The following is a 22000-nucleotide window of genomic DNA, read 5'->3' as shown; positions in this document are numbered from 1 at the left end:
AAAGCAAAACATGGATTGGTCTCTCTTCCTACAGGGTAAGGAAACCAATGTAATTTCAGTGAGGTATCCTGTGTATTGTCTTTCCCCTGAGAAAATGTACTTGGGGATGATGTCAGTAGTTAGGCTATTGGAGCCAGGAGTCATGTATGTTTGAGTCAGTCAAAAGAAGCCAGTCTGATATATCATGGTGCTATTTTTAGCTGGAGCTACAAGGATGATAAGAGTTTAGACATAATAGGTCACGTCAGGCCATGGTAGCAACATAGTGACATTGTTGTGGTTCATTGTGTCTCGTACACTAACATCTTTCAACAATAGGATGTATGTTGCACAAGCCTCACATGCTGGCCTTCTAGATGATCCATCTGCTGTGTGTAGGGCCATAAGACATATGGCCGGTTATCTTACCATGTTGGTCATGAGTGAATGAGAATGTGGTGAATGTCTGTGGCCTACAGTGTTTCCCTGATAAACTAATCAGCTCTAGTTATGTGGGGGATGAATGGCACATAATGGGCCAATCATTTCCATTTAGTACTTATTGAACTACAGTATATACAGACATATTGGAATGCTTTAACCTTTAGTCTAGATATCCATCTAATTAAATAGGGTACAGCGTCACTGTGCAGCATCACAATGCCTATTATAAACTGTATTTTTTTATTTATTATAAACTGTATTTTTTATTTATTATAAATTGTATTTTTATATATTATAAACTGTCTTTTTATCTATTATAAACTGTGAGAATCCCTGGCCTAACATGACATGAGATTGACACACTTTTGTAGTTCATCAGAGAACAATTTCTCCATCATCAATAAGCTTTCTCTGATAGAGCCAACTGTGATATGATGATGATGCTCAGAGCCCTGGGTCTGGACACCCCCCTCTGCAACTGGATCCTGGACTTCCTGACGGGCAGACCACAGGCTGTGGGGGTAGGCAACAACACCTCCTCCACACTGACTCTTAACACGGGGCCCCCCAGGGGTGCCCTCAGTCCTCTGCTGTACTCCCTGTTCACCAACGGCTGTGTGGCTTTGCACGACACCAACTCCAACATCAAGTTTGCTGACGACACCACGGTTGTAGGCCTGATAAGCAACAACGATGAGTATGCCTATAGGGACGAGGTAAGTTAACTGGCATTGTGGTGTAAGGACAGCAACCTCTCCGTCAACGTCAGCAAAACAAAGGAGTTGATTCTTGACTTCAGGAAGGGAGGGAACATTCCCCGATCCACATCAACGGGACTGCAGTAGAGAGAGTCACTAGTTTTATGTTCCTCAGCATCCACATCATAGAGTACTTGTCATGGACCAACAACACCACCACTCTTGTCAAGAGTGCGCAACAGTGTCTCTACTTCCTAAGGCAGCTGAAGAAATTTGACATGCCACCCCGGGTCCTCTCCAAATATTACAGCTGAACCATCGAGAGCGTCCTGACCGGTTGCATTACGGCCTGGTACGGTCGGGAATTTCTCTGGCCAGACCGCAAGTCCCTTCAGAGGGAGGTGAAGACAGCCCAGCACATCACTGGAACTGTGCTGTCACCCTTCCAGGACATCTACTCAAAACGGTGCATGAGGAAGGCCTGCAGCATCATCAAGGACCAAACACACCCCAGCCATCAGCTCTTCACTTCATTACCATTAGGCAAACAGAATTGGAGCATGAGGTATGATACCTACAGGCTCAGAGACAGTTTCTATCTAAAAGCCATCAGACTTCTGAACACTTGAACTGGACTGACCACCTGCACTGACTCTCCTCACCTTAGCACACATGCATTCACTCACTCACTCACTCACTCACTCACTCACTCACTCACTCACTCACTCACTCACTCACTCTCTCACTCACTCACTCACTCACTCACTCACTCACACACACATATACACACACACACACACACACACACACACACACACACACACACACACACACACACACACACACACACACACATATAAATGCATGCTACACCCACATCACAATTGCTGTTGATAAATTGTGCCTTCCTGTATTATACTTATGCTAAACATTTTATTCTACTTAGCCATTTACTCTATGTTCATATTTTTATATTTCCTTATTGTTGTTGCATTGGCGAGAAGGAACCTGCAAGTAAACATTTTGTTGGACATGGTATGCCATGTGTATCCTGTACATACGACTAATAAAACTTGAAACATGAATAACAGGGGAAGCCCAGTAGCTGAAACAGAAGAGGAGAAGGTTCATTAGAGGAAAGTAGCCTAAAGCTCAGGCCTCGTATTACCATTTAAATCACAAACCATATTGGTTTGGTCTGATGAATACATAATTTACCAGGCTGTCTAAAGTTAATCTGGCTGAAACAATAGACAATCAGGAAGGCACTGTGACTGCCACTGGAAAGTAGACAGGTGCTGCCGGTAGGAGCAGGTGACGCAGGTGCTGTTAGGTCCTCACCAGCATCAAGGTGACAGCTTCTTTATGGCACAAATAAAGATGTAATAATGTATTCCTGTCCTCACACTGCCTCTTGCTGTGATTGAGCCAAACAGAGAATATATCAAACATATTTAACACATGGCCTTTTTGTTTGAGGCTAGTGTGTCTGTGTCTGTGGTGGGTGCTACTCTAGATATTCTAATTCAGAATTTGTGTATCTATGATATCATAAAAGCATCTATCAATGTCCAGCAGCACTTTGTTAAGCAGACTAACCCCTTTGTCCTGTGTCTCTTCTCTGAAGAAGATGGCCCTGCTGTGCTGACAGCATTCAGGATGAAACTATTAACAGGTACTGGCAGACGAAAGGCTTAATGTGACACCTGTCTGTCCATCCATCCTTTCATTCTCTCATCTCCTAACCTCATAGTCAGTGGCTGTGTCTGTACGTACTGCTGTTGGTTACTCTGAGGCTTGTGTTGTTTGCTCGCTGCTCAGCCTCCCTCCCTTCATGCCAGCGGCTGCAGAGCCAGGCTTCTCATAGCCCAAACCCACTCTGCATCCTCTGGTCCTCTGTGAGTTTGCCAAGGCCTTGGGTTTACCAGAGGATCGCTCCATTTGATTTAGTATAGGAAGCAAGGAAATGACCTTTCGAATCCAATATGCTACATTTATTGAATTTACCTGTACCATATTTGACATTTTAAAATATTTTTTTTTCGTGTGATTTTGTTGGGATAATTTCATCTGTGCATCTCTCTGTGGGTTATTTGATATTTCAGAAAGGGAAACATGAGCAGAAACCTGCTAGATCTCTCCCTTTATAAAGATCTATGACCAAGGCTTAAGGCCAACACTCCTAGCAGATGTTGAAAGAACACCTGCACTGAGTGCATACATCTTTATGCATTTATCCAGCACCTAAGAAATAATATGAACTGGGTGGTTTAAGCCTTGAAGGATGATTGGCTGAAAGCCGTGGTATATCAGACTGTAAAAGACATCTCGGGGGGGTTGTTGTATATGGCCAATATACCACAGCTAGGGGCTTTATCCAGGCAATCTGCGTTGTTTCGTGCATAAGAACAGCCCATACCCCCTCGGACCTTATAGCTTAAATGGATGTGCAAGACAATGTGGGATATTCATCACTCCAGACTACCCACTGAAGGTACTTGTAGATCAGCTACAGTAGGATGAGATGTTCTCTAGGACTTCATCAATGTGCTTATCAATGTCAGTTTAATTTAGAGTGTGCTGGAGACTACAGACGTGTTTACAGTAAGTTGGTGTTCTGTAGACAGTGGGTGTTATTTATATGTACATCTTCACTAGTGGATCTCCTACTATCTGAATGTGGGTCTAGTTCCAGGAGGTGGTACACTACGTGACAAAAAGTATGTGGACACCTGCTCGTCGAACATCTCACTCCAAAATCATGGGCATTAATATGGAGTCGGTCCCCCCTTTGGTGCTATAACAGCCTCCACTCTTCTGGGACGGCTTTCCACTAGATGTTGGATCATTGCTGGGGGGACTTTCTTCCATTCAGCCACAAGAGGATTAGTGAGGTCGGGCACTGATGTTGGGCGATTTAGGCCTGGCTCGCAATCGGCTTTCCAATGCATCCCAAAGGTGTTCGATGGGGTTGAGGTCAGAGCTCTGTGCAGGCCAGTCAAGTTCTTCCACACCGATCTCGACAAACCATTTCTGTAAGGACCTCGCTTTCTGCACGGGGGCATTGTCATGCTGAAACAGGAAAGGGCCTTCCCCAAATGGCTGCCACAAAGTTGGAAGCACAGAATCGTCTAGAATGTCATTGTATGATGTAGCGTTAAGATTTCCCTTCACTGGAACTAAGGGGCCTAGCCTGAAACATGGAAAACAGCCCCAAACCATTATTCCTCCTCCACCAAACTTTACAGTTGGCACTATGCATTGAGACAGGTAGCGTTCTCCTAACATCCGCAAAATCCAGATTCGTCCGTCGGACTGCCAGATGGTGAAGCATGATTTATCCCTCCAGAGAACGTGTTTCCACTGCTGTGGCAAGCTTTACATCACTCCAGCCAACGCTTGGCATTGCGCCTGGTGGTCTTAGGCTTGTGTGCGGCTGCTCGGCCATGGAAACCCATTTTATGAAGCTCCAGACAAACAGTTCTTGTGCTGACATTGCTTCAAGAGGCAGTTTGGAACTCGGTAGTGAGTGTTGCCACTGAGGACAGATGATTTTTACGCGCTTCAGCACTCGACGGTCCCGTTCTGTGAGCTTGTGTGGCCTACCACTTCGCAGCTGAGCCGTTGTTGCTCCTTGACGTTTTCACTTCACAGCACTTACAGTTGACCGGGGCAGCTCTAGCAGAGCAGAAATGTTCAAAGGTGGCCTCCTATGACAGTGCCACTTTGAAAGTCACTGAGCTCTTCAGTAAGGCCATTCTACTGCCAATGTTTGTCTATGGAGATTGTATGGCTGTGTGCTCGATTTTATACACTTATACAACGGGTGTGGCTGAAATAGCCGAATCCACTAATTTGAAGGGGTGTCCACATACTTTAAATATATGGGATATATACAAACAATAGTGTATTTATATTTATGTGTTTAAACCATACTGTATTTGAGGATATGTGTATCCCATTGTATTCATTTTTGAAAATATTGAAAAATGTGTGTTGCTTGGGTGCTGAACGCATGTATACTATGCATATACTATACTGTAGTATATGCATACTGTGTGTTTCTGCATGTGTGTGGATGTGCTGCTATCTATAAATGTATAATAAAAGTGGCCTTGTCCCTGTTTGGTAACACACTCCCTCTCTCTCTTTGTTTGCTCAGCTCTGGACTGATAATGACTGTTAGCAGTACAATCATCACAGCTTGGCACAGCTTCTTTGGAAAATCCCTCTGCTAGTTTGACCTTCATAGGGGTTAGGGATGCTTGTGCTCCGACTCATCTGGCTGGCTGGCAGTCTCAACATCATTCCAACCTCATGAGTTGTCTCTTTAATTTACCTCTCAGCTGTACAGAGCGGCTCCCTCGAGCCTCTCATTGGCTTGCAAGGCACTCAGTCAAACCTCTGGTTCTTTAAAAATATCCCACTCATCCAATGAAAGAAAGGCTCAGGGCAGAAGGAATCCTTCCTGTGGTAAGCTAGATTGTGTTACGTCTGAGGGAACTACAGGGCCTCTGACTGGGCTGCTGCCCCTCCCCCATCCCTCCGTGTATGTAGAGGCCTAACCTCCCCACGGGAAGTGCTTGTTTCCCAGCATTCAGAAATAACCAGGAGGCAGGCAGTGCTGCAACATGAGCACATTCCCTCCTCTAGCGGTTTCTGCCAGGCTGGGGGAGTGCTCTGCGCTGCTGCTGGAATGCTGTGTGTTTCTGTCTGTGTGTCTAGATGGAAAGTGTGCTTTTGTGCTAGTGGGTCTTTATAGGCATGTGTTTAGTTCTTTCCCTTGGTTTTATCTCTGAGAGCTCTTGAGAGAGTGAGTGTCTTCATGTCTATTTCACCATGCTGTTGCCCTGAGGGCAGTCCATGTCAACACAGTGTTGTGTTGGGGTGTTCTGACATCTGACCACAACACAGTTCCACTGACAGACTAATGCTGTTTTCTTCACATCAGCAATCCCTGCTCTCAATATAGAACTATTACCTAATAGGAGGGAGACCGACTCGATCATCTGCAAAATCATTGGCAAATCTGTAGAAAAGGATTGTCGGTGGAAACAGAGGGATGGGTCATGGGATTTCATGGGGTTTAAGTAGTGTATCTGATGACATTACAGTCATTTTAGTTAAATAACATAGCTTTATTTTTCTAGGATTCATTTAGCCAATTGACTGTATGTAGTGAAGCTATCATACATGACCACAGGGAACAAGTTTGACATTTTCATATCAAGTGTATGTTGTATCTCATATGACCTATTAGGCTAGTTGGTGTGATGAGGCTGGAATAATTACGTAAAATATATAGACAATTAACCCATTGCTTTCTCTCAAGTAAATGAGTGGTTACACATTTCTGTACACATATCACTATGCCATTTGTACATTGTAAATAGTTTTCTGTTAAAGGGGCAATCCTTAGCCCTATACCTCAGTTCAACATACATTTTTTATTTACATTTGTTTGAGTTGTCAACTAACGTGAATTCATCATGACATTAGATTTAGGTTCAAAGTTGGGTGAAATAGAGATGAAATTCCCTTATGTTGATGACTTTTTACAAATCCAATCAGTTTTCCACGATGATTCAATGTCATCACATAAAAAAAATGTATTGAAATGATGTGGAAACAACATTGATTCAACCAGTTTTTGCCCAGTGGGATAGATGTAAGGACGGACCTTCCAAGATATCAGCATTATATTTTAAACCATGTTTTGAGGCTATACTGTGTTTGTTTACATATACAATATTTACCAACATTGGATTAAAACTAGTTTATATTTTGGGTTCTGATGGGGTGTGACAGTTAAACTAAGCTCATGAGGCATGTATAAGTTATATTATTCAAGAATCAATGGACTCATATGCAGTATATCATTATACTATATATCATAAGTCCAAAATTGTATGTAGCAACTGCAGATTGCCCTTTATGGGAACTAATCGCTGCTCGTGTTTCTTTTCTCTTCACAGAGGAATGTAATGTCCACAGTCTTAATAACTTTATAGAGGACGGAGGTACACAGCTACCTGGACACACAGAGGTGAGTCCCATGACCCCATGTTGACCTGCCTGGACACTCTCCTTTCACTCTACATTAACATATCCCTGCCCTAGATGACTTCCCAAGCTCTCTGTGCTGTAATGCAGCAGTGTTCTGCAATGCAACAGGCAAATTTAATTGAAAGCTGCAACAAACAAAAAACACATCAAATTATTTACATGATAAAGGTTAACGAAATGTTGAAGGTATACTGGATTAGTAGATCCAACTTGTAAGTCGCTCTGGATAAGAGCGTCTGCTAAATGACTTAAATGTAAATGTAATACATTTTGGCACTTATGTGCGTATTTGGCTGTAAGAAATGTATGATTATGTGTTTTGTTTTTAGTCTTCCTCCACATGCTTGATCGATCCCCATCCATGATCAATATTCTTGATCAATAGTGAGCGTGTATTGAAAAGAGGTTGTTTTGCATGCCTTTGTGTACCTTGCCTAAGTTGGAAACAACTGACCTCTTTCTACTACAGTTCTCATTGTTCAGTCACAAGACCTCAGTGTCTCTCAGAGAGCTCCTCTCTTTATCAGATCACCTCTCCCCAGGCAATAAGCACAAACTAAAATACTGCCTACAGAGAGAATATTACTGTGTCTGTTCTGTGTCCGTGTCCGTGTTCTCTATCCAGCATTAATCTGTTATTCAAGAACTAGCGAACTTGAACATTTTCTCTCTCACTCATATTCAAGCATGCTTTGACACATAAAGGTGGAAGGCCATACATTTCAAATTGTTCTAATATGCTTTCCACAACCTAATTCTGTTGATGATTATAGGAATTAAATGCTGTATCCACACCCTGTTTCCTTCCTCCCTGTTTGTGGGTGTGGGGGCTGATAAACAAAAAGGGGAGGGGCTCTGTTTCTCTTCCCGACCGCAGTGTGTTCTCCAGAGCCAGGATACCGCTGTATCTAGGGACCCGCCTCTGTTTTGTCGCACACTAAGCTAATTGGACTGAAGCGCTTTTCCTCCTAGTCACACGGTGAAACAGACCCCACACAGGCAATACTTCTTCACAATTGAGGTTCAAAAGATGATGTAAGACCTGGAATTGGTGAACATAATCTTAGCCGATTGGATCAAGAAAAGCCATTTTCCTCCACTCCAGGGCCAAGACTGTGTCGATAAGGTTTTTTCCCCTCTGTCGTCCTAACTGCAGGGCATAGCACTGTAAAACCTTAGCTGTACCCCTCAGGTGGAATAAAACCAGGAGTAAACAAACCTAGTTGAGAAACAGCCTTTAACCTACTGTATATACAATATCCTGAATTTCACAAACATTTAACTTTTTAACAAGGGTGATTTCTCCTACACATGCTTAATATGCTTATAAATAAACTGAAGTGTGGAGTGTTGAACTGAGAAACTGGACCCTGGCAAACTGGAGTGTGGAGCATTGTGATTGAAGAGTATTGTCAGTGCCAGGTTTGGGGCTTGAATCAAGAAGTGGCTGTATACTGGTCTGGGATGATCTGAGAATATCAAGACTAGGTTTAACGTTATTATAAAAACCAAAACGTTCATTTCAGGCCCTAGTGCAGTATGTACCACATTGCTTCCCATAGTTGAGGGCTACGTTTAGCATAATGATAGGCATGCCTTCACTGGAAAGTGTCCAGGAGCCATTGCCTCCTAACTCCTATTCAAGTTACATAAGACAAACCACACAAAAGAGAGAAAGTCCACACTCATTACAAAATACATTTGTTTATTTAATTTTGAGTGTGTCCTAAACTATATACTAAACTACGACCATGTACTTTTAATGTACTTTTAACGTACATCGTCACATTCAGTAAACAGATGTTCTCTGTTCATAGGAGGAGAGAAATAGTTTGTGTGGGTTAGTGTTCTGACACTCTTCTCTGTCTGCCCTCCAGACTGACAGACTACAGCAGAACAAAGACACCGTGTTTTTCAGGGACGGGGTTCGCAGGATTGACTTCATACTGTCCTACCTAGACGACAAGGATGGAGAGAAGAAGCAGGTGGGCAGCATAACGCACCATCATCAACACAGAGACAGAGAGCATTGTGTGGTTACAGAGAGACACATGGCAGTTTATCAACACGGACATGACAGCACAGAGCATTAACCTTGGAGTGGTCAGGCGTGCTTTGAGCCTGAACGACTTCAATAAGAACACAGCTATTTTAGTTGTCTGTTGCAATACCTTTTTTCACAGTAAAGACAGTGTCTGGGGTCAACTGACCACGTGACCATGACTCATAATCAGCCTGAATCAGGGCGGTAAGAGGAGAAGGTGGCTAAAAGGAAGTGGCTGATAAGTTCCCAGTGGTTGAAACTTTGTTGTTGGGGTAATTGCATCACCTCTTTCTTGACAGAGAAGCAAAGATTTCATGCCACAGACAGACCATAGACAGACCAAATTTCATTATTACAAGGCCCTCTAGCTTCTGATTTTTGGACTTTGAGAATGCTGTGACTGGTGCCAGGCAGTCTTTCAACAGAGCTTCCACAAGAACAAAATGGATCCTCCCAAGGAAAAATTATGAGAATGAATGGGGAAGTTAGAATACAAGAATGGATGGAAGGATAAAGTGATAGAGGGGGAGATACAAGGATAAATGCTTTTCTGCCCTGGTACTTGCTATTGCGTAAAGTGCATGTGTGTCTGTATCTGTATTTGTACAGGAGAGGAGGAGGGAGTTTGAGGCCAACCTTAAGAAGGCTGGACTGGAGCTTGAGACTGAGGACAAATTGGTGAGTTACCCATCTGTGGCACGCTGGGGCCCTCTAGTGGTCATCATGCAGCAGCACATCACATTACTGCAAAGTGGGGAATATCTCAGCAGAGCTTTCTTAAAGGTGAATTTCACTCCACATTCTTCTTTCCTCAGTGGTAGAAGGGTGTTTAACATATACTGAGTGTACAAAACTTTAGGAACACCTGCTCTTTCCATAACATAGACTGACCAGGTGAATCCAGGTGAAAGCTTACCTTATATGATCCCTTCAACCAGTGTAGATGAAGGAGAGGAGACAGGTTAATTAAAGAAGAATATTTAAGCCTTGAGACAATTGAGACATTAGTTGTGTATGTGTGCCATTCAGAGGGTGAATGGGCAAGACAAAAGATTTAAGTGCCTTTGAACAGGGTATGGTCGTACATGCCAGGCGCACAGGTTGGTGTGTGTCAAGAACTGCAACGCATCTGGGTTTTTCACGCTCAACAGTTTCCTGTGTGTATCAAGAATGTTCCACCACCCAAAGGACATCCAGCCAACTTGACACAACTGTGGGAAGCATTGGAGTCACCTTGTAGTCCATGCCCCGATGAATTGAGGCTGTTCTGAGCGTAAAAAGAAAATAACTCAGTATTAGGAAGCTGTTCTTAATATTTTGTACAGACAGTGTTTCTATGTTTTCTTTACAAACTTTTAGGTGAAAATGTGTACTATATTCAAATGGAAAATTTTGAAAATATCATAAATCTACTCTATTTTAAATGATTCCTCTGTTTTGTGCTTAAATTGTATGGTCAGTCAAATTGCCTCGCTCTGCCCTCTCTCAACTCATTCCTCTTAGGACTCGGATGATCTGAAAACATACTTCCTGAAGATCCACGCCCCGTGGGAGGTGTTGGCCACCTACGCTGACGTGCTGAAGATCAAGGTTCCCTTTAAGGAAAGCGACATCCCCCACGGACAGGACGTTCCACTGGAGTGGCTCTCCCGACCGTTCCGCCTGCCAGAGAAGGTGATGCGCCCACAGCCTGACTACTTCACCTCTCCATTTGATAAGGACAAGATAGACTTCTTCCTCATCAAAAACCAAGACACCTTCTTCCCCCCCTCTACACGCAACAGAATAGTGAGTACAGAATCTTAACACAGAATCCAGAGAGACGCGCACACACACACACACACACACACACTGATCTGATGTCCCTTCCTGTCAGGTGTACTACATCCTGTCTCGCTGTCCGTACAATAAAGAGGACCGCAAGGAGACAGACAAGAAAGGTATCAAGCGGTTGCTGAACAACGGGACCTACACCTCAGCCTTCCCACTTCATGATGTAAGAAACACGTGACGCCCCACCTACATCACATCAACATACTCACAGTAGATTTCATGTGAGGATGTCAGATTTTTTCTAAACTAGAACGGATTATTCTCCTGTCCTCTGTGCTGTCAGTGTCGATACTGGGAGAGGAACACAAATGAGCAGTGTGAGAGCGAACGCTACCATCTCTATAAGAATTGGGCTAGGTTCCTCTGTTTCTACAAGGAGCAGCCCCTCAACCTCATCAGGTAAGACAACATCGGCTGGACATCGGTTACATTTCCCCCATGCATGGACACAAAGATCTACGTCTATAACAGGGGGAGGGGAGGGGAGGGGGGAGGTGGGCGAACTCAGTCCGGCTTTAAACTTACTCTTGAAAGTTGTAATAGTAGAATGCACAAGGTGCAATTTCGAAATTGGGTAGTGCATCATCAGTTCCTCTTGTCATGTCAGTCAATGCATACCATAGAGAGCTATTTATAACTTGTCAGAAATGTCAGCTAACGTTTTTTTACTTAGGTTTTATAGCCCATAGATATTGTTGTAATAATTGTTGTCACTCAAATGTCACATGAATACACATTAGACATGACAAAATGTCTAGAATTGCACGAAAATGTGCTTTAAACCTGCAACATTCTCTCTACCAACAAGAGCGGTGTGAACAGTTTGTGTCATGAACAGTCCCTGTGCCCATAGAAATAGACGTGGTGTGCACATGGGGGGGGGGGGGGGGGACGTAGGATGTCCCCCAATGATGGAAGGGGGGCCCCGAGTGAAAAAGTTTGGGAACACCTGATCTATAACAGCATGCAAGTACTAAGTGTCCCTACTCCCTAATGCCAAATAAATTGAATTATCTCTGTGTTGTTAACAGGAAGTATTATGGGGAGAAGATTGGGATCTACTTTGCCTGGCTGGGCTTCTACACAGAGATGTTGTTCTTTGCTGCGGTCATGGGGGTCATATGTTTTATCTATGGTGTGCTAAGCTACGATGACAATTTAACAAGGTTAGTACCACCAGGGGGCAGAAAGGTGCCTTTTTTGAAAAATAGGAAAACAGTTAATTGTCTGCATTTAAACAGGCAGCCCAATTCTAATATTTCGCCCAATTATTGGCAGAAGATCAATCAATCAATCAAATGTATTTATAAAGCCCTTTTTACATCAGCCGATGTCACAAAGTGATGTACAGAAACCCAGTCTAAAACCCCAAACAGCAAGCAATGCAGGTGTAGAAGCACGGTGGCTAGGAAAAACTCCCTAGAAAGGCCAGAACCTAGGAAGAAACCTAGAGAGGAACCAGGCTCTGAGGGGTGGCCAGTCCTCTTCTGGCTGTGCCGGGTGGAGATTATAACAGAACATGGCCAAGATGTTCAAAAGTTCACAGATGGCCAGCAGGGTCAAATAATAATAACCACAGTGGTTGTAGAGGGTGCAACAGGTCAGCACCTCAGGAGTAAATGTCAGTTGGCTTTTCATAGCCGATCATTCAGAGTTAGAGACAGCAGGTGGGGAAGAGAGAGAGTCCAAAACAGCAGGTCCGGGACAAGGTAGCACGTCCGGTGAACAGGTCAGGGTTCCATAGCCGCAGGCAGAACAGTTGAAACTGGAGCAGCAGCATGACCAGGTGGACTGGGGACAGCAAGGAGTCATCAGGCCAGGTAGTCCTGAGGCATGGTCCTAGGGCTGAGGTCCTCCGAGAGAAGAGAGAGAGAATTAGAGGGAGCATACTTACATTTACACAGGACACCGGATAAGACAGGAGAAATACTCCAGATATAACAGACTGACCTTAGCCCCCCGACACATTAACCTTCACAGCATAAATACTGGAGGCTAAGACAGGAGGGGTCGGGAGACACTGTGGCCCTGTCCGACGATACCCCCAAACAGGGCTAAACAGGCAGGATATAACCCCACCCACTTTGCCAAAGCACAGCCCCCACACCACTAGAGGGATATCTTCAACCACCAACCTACTACCCTGAGACAAGGCTGAGTATAGCCCACAAAGATCTCCACCACGGCACGAACCCGAGGGGGGCGTCAACCCGCACAGGACGATCACGTCAGTGACTCAACCCACTCGAGTGACGCACCCCTCCTAGGGACAGCATGGAAGAGCACCAGTAAGCCAGTGACTCCGCCCCAGTTATAGGGTTAGAGGCAGAGAATCCCAGTGGAGAGAGGGGAACCGGCCAGGCAGAGACAGCAAGGGCGGTTCGTCGCTCCAGTGCCTTTCCGTTCACCTTCCCACCCTTGGGCCAGACTACACTCAATCATAGGACCTACTGAAGAGATGAGTCTTCAATAAAGACTTAGAGGTCGAGACCGAGTTCTGCGTCTCTCACATGGATAGGCAGACCATTCCATAAAAATGGAGCTCTATAGGAGAAAGCCCTGCCTCCAACTGTTTGCTTAGATATTCTAGGGACAGTAAGGAGGCCTGCGTCTTGTAACCATAGCGTATGTGTAGGTATGTACATCAGGACCAAATCGGAAAGATAGGTAGGAGCAAGCCCATGTAATGCTTTGTAGGTTAGCAGTAAAACCTTGAAATCAGCCCTAGCCTTAACAGGAAGCCAGTGTAGAGAGGAGTAATATAATACTAGAGTAATATGATCACATTTTTTGATTCTAGTCAAGATTCTAGCAGCCGTGTTCAGCACTAACTGAAGTTTATTTAGTGCTTTATCCGGGTAGCCGGAAAGTAGAGCATTGCAGTAGTCTAATCTAGAAGTGACAAAAGCATGGATACATTTTGCTGAATCATTTTAGGACAGAAAGTTTCTGAAATTTGCAATGTTATGAAGATGGAAAAAAGCTGTCCTCTAAATATTCTTGATATGTTCATCAAAAGAGAGATCGGGGTCCAGAGTAACACCGAGGTCCTTCACAGTTTTGTTTGAGATGACTGTACAACCATCAAGATTAATTGTCAGATTCAACAGAAGATCTCTTTGTTTCTTGGGACCTAGAACTAGCAGATCTGTTTTGTCCGAGTTTAAAATAAAAAGTACAAAAAGTACAAAAGTTTTTTTTTAAAGTAACAACAAATAAGATCTGATATCAATGTTCAAAATACGAATTATTGGGCTGCCTGTTTAAACACAGCCTTTGAATCATGCCCAAGTGGGCTCTCATACACACACACACACCTAATGGTGTGTATTCAGTATATTAATAATAATTGTGTAAAAAAAAATACATCTTTGTTGTTGCACATCCAACAGTACACTAAATCACACAACTTTGTCAGTCTATACAAGACATGTGAAGTCATATCAAATGTATTATGTTCTTTCCCACTTTCTATTCTTCCTATTTATCTCTCCCACAGTAAGGAGATCTGTGACCCCAGCATTGGAGGGAGTATTGTGATGTGTCCGCTGTGTGATAAGAAGTGTAGTTACTGGAAGCTCAACTCCACGTGTCTCTCATCCTGGGTAAGGGAACATATACAATATATTCTGTCATTCAGTCACAATGTAATCTTTCCTCAAATGGCTAATCATAATCTCATGATGATTGGCCATTACATCTAATTATTGATGGCTCTTCACACTTAAAAAAATGATGGCTGTGTAAATATTCTGCATGCTTAGCTTATTGTTTAAACCAGCCTGTCAATCAAAGCCAGTGAAATCTCCCATGCTGAGTGTGCAGTATGTCATATTGCTGTGGCCAAAGCACGGCATGTCATTTCCTCTGGGTGGTTAGGAGCTCATCCTGTCCCTTGTTCCCTCTTCCAGCAATCCCATCTGTTTGATAACGAGGGGACCGTGTTCTTTGCCATGTTTATGGGGATCTGGGGTAAGTGTCTGTCCACTCTGTTGTTACTGTATTTAACCTGTTGGAGAATTACAGTACATCCCCTGTGAGGGAGGCAGACTGTTACTGTTAGAGTGTAATGACCCTGTCGGTTCTGCAGTGACTCTGTTCCTGGAGTTCTGGAAGCGGCGCCAGGCCCAGTTGGAGTATGAATGGGACCTGGTGGATTTCGAGGAGGAGCAGCAGCAGCTCCAGATCCGCCCGGAGTTTGAGACGAGGTGCACTGACCAGAGACTCAACCGGATCACCCAGGTACGGGCTGCCAACTGGTTATTACACACTACTTGTAATACTGTGCAAATTCTAAAGTATTCAATGTAAGCTACTGACTGGGCTTTCCGTTATTTGTTATTGTGCAGGAAATGGAGCCATACCTACCCCTCCCCAAAAAGTGTGGTCGCTTTTGCCTCTCTGGGGTTACTGTTCTGTTCTGGGTAAGCCAACATACTACACCAACTCTGTGTGTCTGCAAGAATTTGTTCACCAGTGTGCAGTATACTGTATGTGCGCTGTAAGTGGGCACTGTAGCATGTGGATTTTGTATTCTCCACAGATGCTTCTGATTGTGGCCTGTATCACTGGGGTGATAGTCTACAGGCTGGCTGTGTATGCGGCCTTCGCCAGCATCATGAAGGACAGCCCCACTAAGAAGATCCATCTGGTGGGCTCTCTCATCACCCCGCAGCTCGCTACCTCTGTCACCGCCTCCTTTATCAACTTTGTCATCATTATGATCCTTAACTTCTTCTATGAGCGAGTGGCCATTTGGATCACAGATATGGGTGAGGAGGAGTAGCTCACTATCATGACGATTTTCTCAGTAGGAGCAGGAAATGCAGGGAGATGGAACACTGAGGGCATATCAAGTTAAAGTGATGTTTAACCCAGGTCACATTAACTATACATTTCCTACTCATTTAAAAAAAAAAAAAATTCTCTCCTATAAAGATTCACTCATACCTCAGTAGTACATTGCACCCATTAGTTTAGGTAGCTGGTGTGCCTTGAATGGCTTTGACCTCCAACTACTTGCTCCAACAGAAATTCCCAAGACACATCTGGAGTATGAAAACAAGTTGACAATGAAGATGTTCCTCTTCCAGTTTGTCAACTACTATTCTTCATGTTTCTACGTGGCCTTCTTCAAGGGCAAGTTTGTGGGTTACCCAGGCAAATACACGTACATGTTTGGCAAATACAGCACGCTGAGGAACGAGGAGGTGAGCTTTGTCACACAGCATCTACAGTATATGAACACATTCTACCATATGAAACTCACACCTTTTGAAGAGTAAACTACAGTATTTATGTTTTGATCTCAAACCTAACTGTTAAACACCCACTGTAATTTGTCCCAGTGTGACCCAGGAGGCTGTCTGATTGAGCTGACCACCCAGCTGGTGATTGTCATGACAGGGAAGCAGGTGTGTGGGAACATCCAGGAGGCTCTACTGCCGTGAGTTTCACTGACCTCTGACCTACTTCTGATAGACGGCGAAATGTACCTCGATGATCTTTCAGTTGCATATTTACTCCACCATGGGGTGTGAACCAGGTTGAACTTGTTAAAGATGTCCGACATTCAGTATGTAATTTGTACGCGTGCCCTCCTCAGAGTTCAATATTCTCTTGATCTATATTATATCCTGTCAGGCTGCTGAGGAACTGGTGGTGCAGCAGGAAGGCCCGGAAAGACCAGTACAGCCGCTGGGAGCAGGACCACGACCTGCAGAACTTCAGCCAGCTGGGCCTGTTCTATGAGTACCTGGAGATGGGTAAGGAGGCCCTTAACCCACTCCACTCTCTTCCCACATAGACAGGAGACGGTGTAGGGCTGTTCATCAACATGCACTCTCTCTCTCTCTCTCTCTCTCTCTCTCTCTCTCTCTCTCTCTCTCTCTGCAGTAATCCAGTTTGGCTTCATCACTCTGTTTGTGGCCTCTTTCCCCCTGGCCCCCCTGCTGGCCCTCTGTAACAACATCCTGGAGGTCAGAGTGGACTCCTGGAAGTTCACCACCCAGTTCCGCCGGCCTGTGGCGGCCAAGGCCCACAACATCGGAGCATGGCAGGAGATCCTCAATGTGGTAGCCATCTTGTCCGTTGTCACCAATGTGAGAAGGATTAAATGTTATTAAGCTGTAGCCACATTGTTGTTATCAAGTGTTCAAATCTATGTCTTTATTGTTGAACAGCCCCATTTTATAATTCATATATACTATATAATCAAAATACAGTAATTCAATAGTTCAATGTGTCTCGGATCCCCTCTCATGCTATCTCATCTCCCCAGGCATTCATCATGGCCTTTACTTCAGACATGATCCCCCGCCTGGTCTACCTGTATACCTACCACCCTGGCTCTGAAGCCACCATGAGTGGCTACATCAACAACAGCCTGTCAGTGTATGACATCTCCCAGATCCCTCTCCTCAGTACGCCCGAGGAGGGGGCGATTCCTGCCTGGTTCAACAGCTCCATCATCACCACCTGCAGGTGGGAAGCGACTGCAATGCCAGGCCACTCACTTGCACATTTAAATACCCTTTGTCTTGACTTCACTTGACGTCTTGACTATGGAGCTGCGATTGTATTAATCCAGATGTTTACTGAGGACAGGTCAATGCTTCGGGTTTAGCACGATTGTATGTAGTTGTTGTGTCTTGACATTGGCCCTATATATTGTCTCAGGTACCGTGACTACCGCTACCCTCCAGGCCACCAGAGGCAGTACTCCCACACTATGCAATTCTGGCACATCCTGGCAGCCAAACTGGCCTTCATCATTATCATGGAGGTAAGCCATCCAAAATATGTCTATGGAACACAGCACATCTCTCCACTCTAAACCAGCAGGTGCTCTCTCCATTATATACAGTACGCAACAGAGCCCAATCTTTGCTATCACTGTCTTTTAACATGTTATTATCTGTACGTCATAAGATGAGTGTGTGATAATGGTATGCTCTGTAAAAAAATGTCTTCCTTTCCCATCAGCACGTGGTGTTTGTGGTGAAGTTCTTTGTGGCCTGGCTGATCCCGGATGTGCCATCCGAGGTGAAGGCTCGGCTTAAACGGGAACGTTACCTCATCCAGGAATACCTGCACAACTACGAGGTTGAGAAGCTCAAGATCCAGCTGAGTCAGAGTTTTATCATTGAACCCAAACCTGAGGTCTGCACTGCCACCGACAAGCATGACGTGTTATCTGAGTAGGCCCCCCAATCAGTAACTCTCACCCACCTGGCTAACCTAACTGGGAGGGTGTTGCTGTGAAGTCTCCTCCACTGATAGAAAACAGAAGTACAGTAAAGGGCTTCTGTCAGTGGGGCAATCCTATCAATTGTTTCTCTTTGTTTTGTTGTTTGTTCATTTTCAAATGAGCAGCTAGCAGATTTCAACCTTTTCGCCTATATTAGGACTGTCATTGGAGGCAGGGATGGATTAATTTGATCGATGACCACATCTCGTCACCTTTTCTCAGCGTCCAATGCTGCTTCATATCTTCAGTGCAATGATGTTTCTTGCAAGTGATTCAGTCACTCAGTGCCAGTGTTGATCGTGATAGGATATTATGGAATCCTACAAAAGTATGTGCCAACTTGTTAAGTGTTCAGTTAAATGCTATTGGGATTCATGATATTGTACCAGACAATATACAGCTTCTTGAAACAAATGTAATCTAATGCTCACCTTATCTACAATGTCATAATATGTTACTAACAAATGTCCAGCAAAGACTGCCAAAGATATCCCATGGCTTTTATCAGCAGCTATCTAATAAATTACCTTTAAAGAAATATGCATGTTTGATAGAATGTAACATATAAAAATCTAATTTATTTGCCTTCAGATGTTGGCATGTTATCTGCTTCAATTTGGCTGTAGCTGGGCTACATTAAATGTGATGTGTTTTCCTTGCGTTACTGTCATGTATTTGAGATATTTTCATGGGAGTCAATGTAAAAACTGTAAATTAAAGGCCCAATGCAGTCGTTTGTAAATCAATATCAAATCATTTCTGGGTAACAATTACCGTAAAAATTGGCAAAAATTGCTTTATAGCTAAACTATTTTTTCAAGCAAGAATTTTGCTAGGACTGTCTGGGAGTAGTCTGAGTGGGGAGGGGGAAACTCAAAACTAGCTGTTATTGGCAGAGAGGTTTGGAACTTTCTTTGTATCTGTCCATCAACCAATTTACTACTTGGTGATGTCACCATGGAAAGCTGAAACTCCCATCCATGCAAACCTGATGATTAGGAGGTCCTGTGTATATTGTATGTTCAACCAGCAAATATCAGGAAATAACTGATCACATTTTTTCACACTTTTAGAGTGTTTTTTTCATCAGCTGTTGTACAATTGCGATATAAAACACAGGAAAAACAGCATTTTGACTGCAGTGGCCCTTTTAAAAACGGTTTCTCTCAGCTGGGTAATGCTAGATAGATAGAGCTACTGTAATGGTCCAAGAGGGTAATACACCCCAACGTCTACTGTATATACACTACCGTTCAAAAGTTTGGGGTCACTTAGAAATGTCCTTGTTTTTTAAAGAAAATCTCATTTTTTGTCCATTAAAATAACATCAAATTGATCAGAAATACAGTGTAGACATTGTTAATGTTGTAAAAGACTACTGTAGCTGGAAACGGCAGATTTTTTATGGAATATATACATAGGTGTACATAGGCCCATTCTCAGCAAACATCACTCCTGTGTTCTAATGACACGTTGTGTTAGCTAATCCAAGTTTATCATTTTAAAAGGCTAATTGATCATTAGAAAACCCTTTTGCAATTATGTTAACACAGCTGAAAAATGTTGTCCTGATTAAAGAAGCAATAAAACTGGCCTTCTTTAGACTAGTTGAGTATCTGGAGCATCAGCACTTGTGGGTTCAATTACAAGCTCAAAATGGCCAGAAACAAAAACCTTTCTTCTGAAACTTGTCAGTCTATTCTTGTTCTGAGAGATGAAGACTATTCCATGTGAGAAATTGCCAAGAAACTGAAGATCTCGTACAACGCTGTGTACTACTCTCTTCACAAAACAGCGCAAACTAGCTCTAACCAGAATACAAAGAGGAGTGGGAGGCCCCGGTGCACAACTGAGCAAGAAGACAAGTACTTTAGAGTGTCTAGTTTGAGAAACAGATGCCTCACAAGTCCTCAACTGGCAGCTTCATTAAATAGTACCCGCAAAACACCAGCCTCAACGTCAACAATGAAGAGGCGACTCCGGGATGCTGGATTAGCTAACACAACGTGCCATTGGAACACAGGAGTGATGGTTGCTGATAATGGGCCTCTGTACGCCTATGTAGATATTCCATAAAAAATCAGCCTTTTCCAGCTACAATAGTCATTTGCAACATTAACAATGTCTACACTGTATTTCTGATCAATTTGATGTTATTTTAATGGACAAAAATGGCTTTTCTTTCAAAAACAAGGACATTTCTAAGTGACCCCAAACTGTTGAACGGTAGTGTATGTTTGGTCTGATAGAGCCCTTTCCAGTGGATATAATCTACACTCCATTTGAAATGTTTTGAGTGGCATATTAAGTCATACCAGACAAAATATTAGCCATGTTTTTGGGGTTGCATTCCTCTTTCTTATTTAGATTTATGGCGAGATATGCATCTTGTACATATGATTTCTTCTGGTGTGGGAGGCAAATGTGTTTTTGCCTGTGTTACTCGCACATGTATCTATCTGCTCTTTATTTTGACACTTATCAAACTCATTGTAAGCAGGAAAATCAAATTCCTCAGCCCTGTTAGTCATTACTCACTTAAGTTAAGTTGATCATTCCTGTCTGCTTTTTCTGTCATACTCTGTGTCTGTACTCCGTAGCACAATGGATGGCCTTCTCTTTTTAATTTTGTTTTAGCACAGAGCACTTATATGGGACTGATTTGATTTAGCCAATGAGTCTTTCAGACAGAAAACTCCACTACATTATTACTGTTTAATGTCAATCATTCCAACATGTCTGGATGGTCTCATATTAAAAGGAAAGTTGACTTTAGATTACATGTTTCAAAACAATTGTTATGAAATTCAACTTCAAAAGGGACTGTAGCTTATTGAATCGATTTCAAGTTACTGTAGTGTGATTTGTGCAAACAGAGGTGTTAGCTATACAGTATATAGACTCAGAGTATGCATCACAATCTCGTGTCCCATAGACATTCAATGTAAGGAGACATGCATATTTTAACAACATGAGTGAACTGTCCACTTTACAGCAATAAATTCACACTATTTTATCACAGCCAGTATACACATGAAGAATGTTGGGATATGTACAGTAGTTGCCACATTAATTTCAGTAAACAACCCACTTATTATTTAGATTGTTGTACAGATTACATTTGTAAAGGATAGTTTACTCAATGTAAGATTAGGTATTTCTGTAGTTTATTGATCAGTTTTGATTCTGTAGGCTTTTTCTAGGTTCATCTGTTTTGAACTAATCTGTTTTGTAAATGTTAATAGCCTCTCATGCTGAAGGTGGACACTATACCCTTGGATGATTTTACTTGGTATAACTTCAACCTCAAAGTCACATAGTGATGTACCATCTCAGGCTTGTCAATATCCCAGTGCTTGACTAACACCACTCTCAGCCATACAGACAAAATCCATTGGGAGACTCTTGACTCCTCATGTCCTTCTTGCATGCAGGGTGGAAGCCATAGTACATGACCAGTAGATCAATGCCTTAAATGTCTATGTTTACTTTTTGGGATGTTCTTCAAAAACAATAACTTTCTATTGTTCTATTCCTATGATGTTTCGAAACTCATATGTTTTTATATCATAGTCTGTGTTGTCTAAATATGTCGTGTCTTGCTTGTTTTCCTTGAAAGGCTATTGAACTTATTAACAACATTTTGATAATGTAATTGCTTTAAATAAAATATTTCAGGATTTTAAA

General features: G+C 43.1%; 1 protein-coding gene across 1 annotated transcript in view; it reads left to right on the top strand.

The window, feature by feature from the left end:
• The window catches only part of LOC139575914 (anoctamin-5-like), a 26751-nt gene extending 4751 nt beyond the window's left edge, over nt 1-22000 (top strand). Inside the window, exons 2-21 of the mRNA XM_071401353.1 lie at nt 2749-2796; nt 7097-7167; nt 9065-9172; nt 9841-9909; nt 10735-11019; nt 11108-11227; nt 11348-11463; nt 12096-12230; nt 14564-14669; nt 14976-15036; nt 15155-15306; nt 15414-15488; nt 15608-15836; nt 16096-16274; nt 16413-16510; nt 16708-16829; nt 16960-17165; nt 17345-17547; nt 17743-17848; nt 18049-22000. Coding sequence (XP_071257454.1) covers nt 2749-2796; nt 7097-7167; nt 9065-9172; nt 9841-9909; nt 10735-11019; nt 11108-11227; nt 11348-11463; nt 12096-12230; nt 14564-14669; nt 14976-15036; nt 15155-15306; nt 15414-15488; nt 15608-15836; nt 16096-16274; nt 16413-16510; nt 16708-16829; nt 16960-17165; nt 17345-17547; nt 17743-17848; nt 18049-18267 — 2708 coding nt within the window. The 3' untranslated portion in view covers nt 18268-22000. The remainder of the gene's footprint in view (nt 1-2748; nt 2797-7096; nt 7168-9064; nt 9173-9840; nt 9910-10734; nt 11020-11107; nt 11228-11347; nt 11464-12095; nt 12231-14563; nt 14670-14975; nt 15037-15154; nt 15307-15413; nt 15489-15607; nt 15837-16095; nt 16275-16412; nt 16511-16707; nt 16830-16959; nt 17166-17344; nt 17548-17742; nt 17849-18048) is intronic.

The sequence above is a fragment of the Salvelinus alpinus genome, chromosome 5 (genome assembly GCF_045679555.1).
Source record: "Salvelinus alpinus chromosome 5, SLU_Salpinus.1, whole genome shotgun sequence".
Lineage (NCBI taxonomy): Eukaryota > Metazoa > Chordata > Actinopteri > Salmoniformes > Salmonidae > Salvelinus > Salvelinus alpinus.
This window is presented reverse-complemented; position numbering and strand designations above follow the sequence as displayed.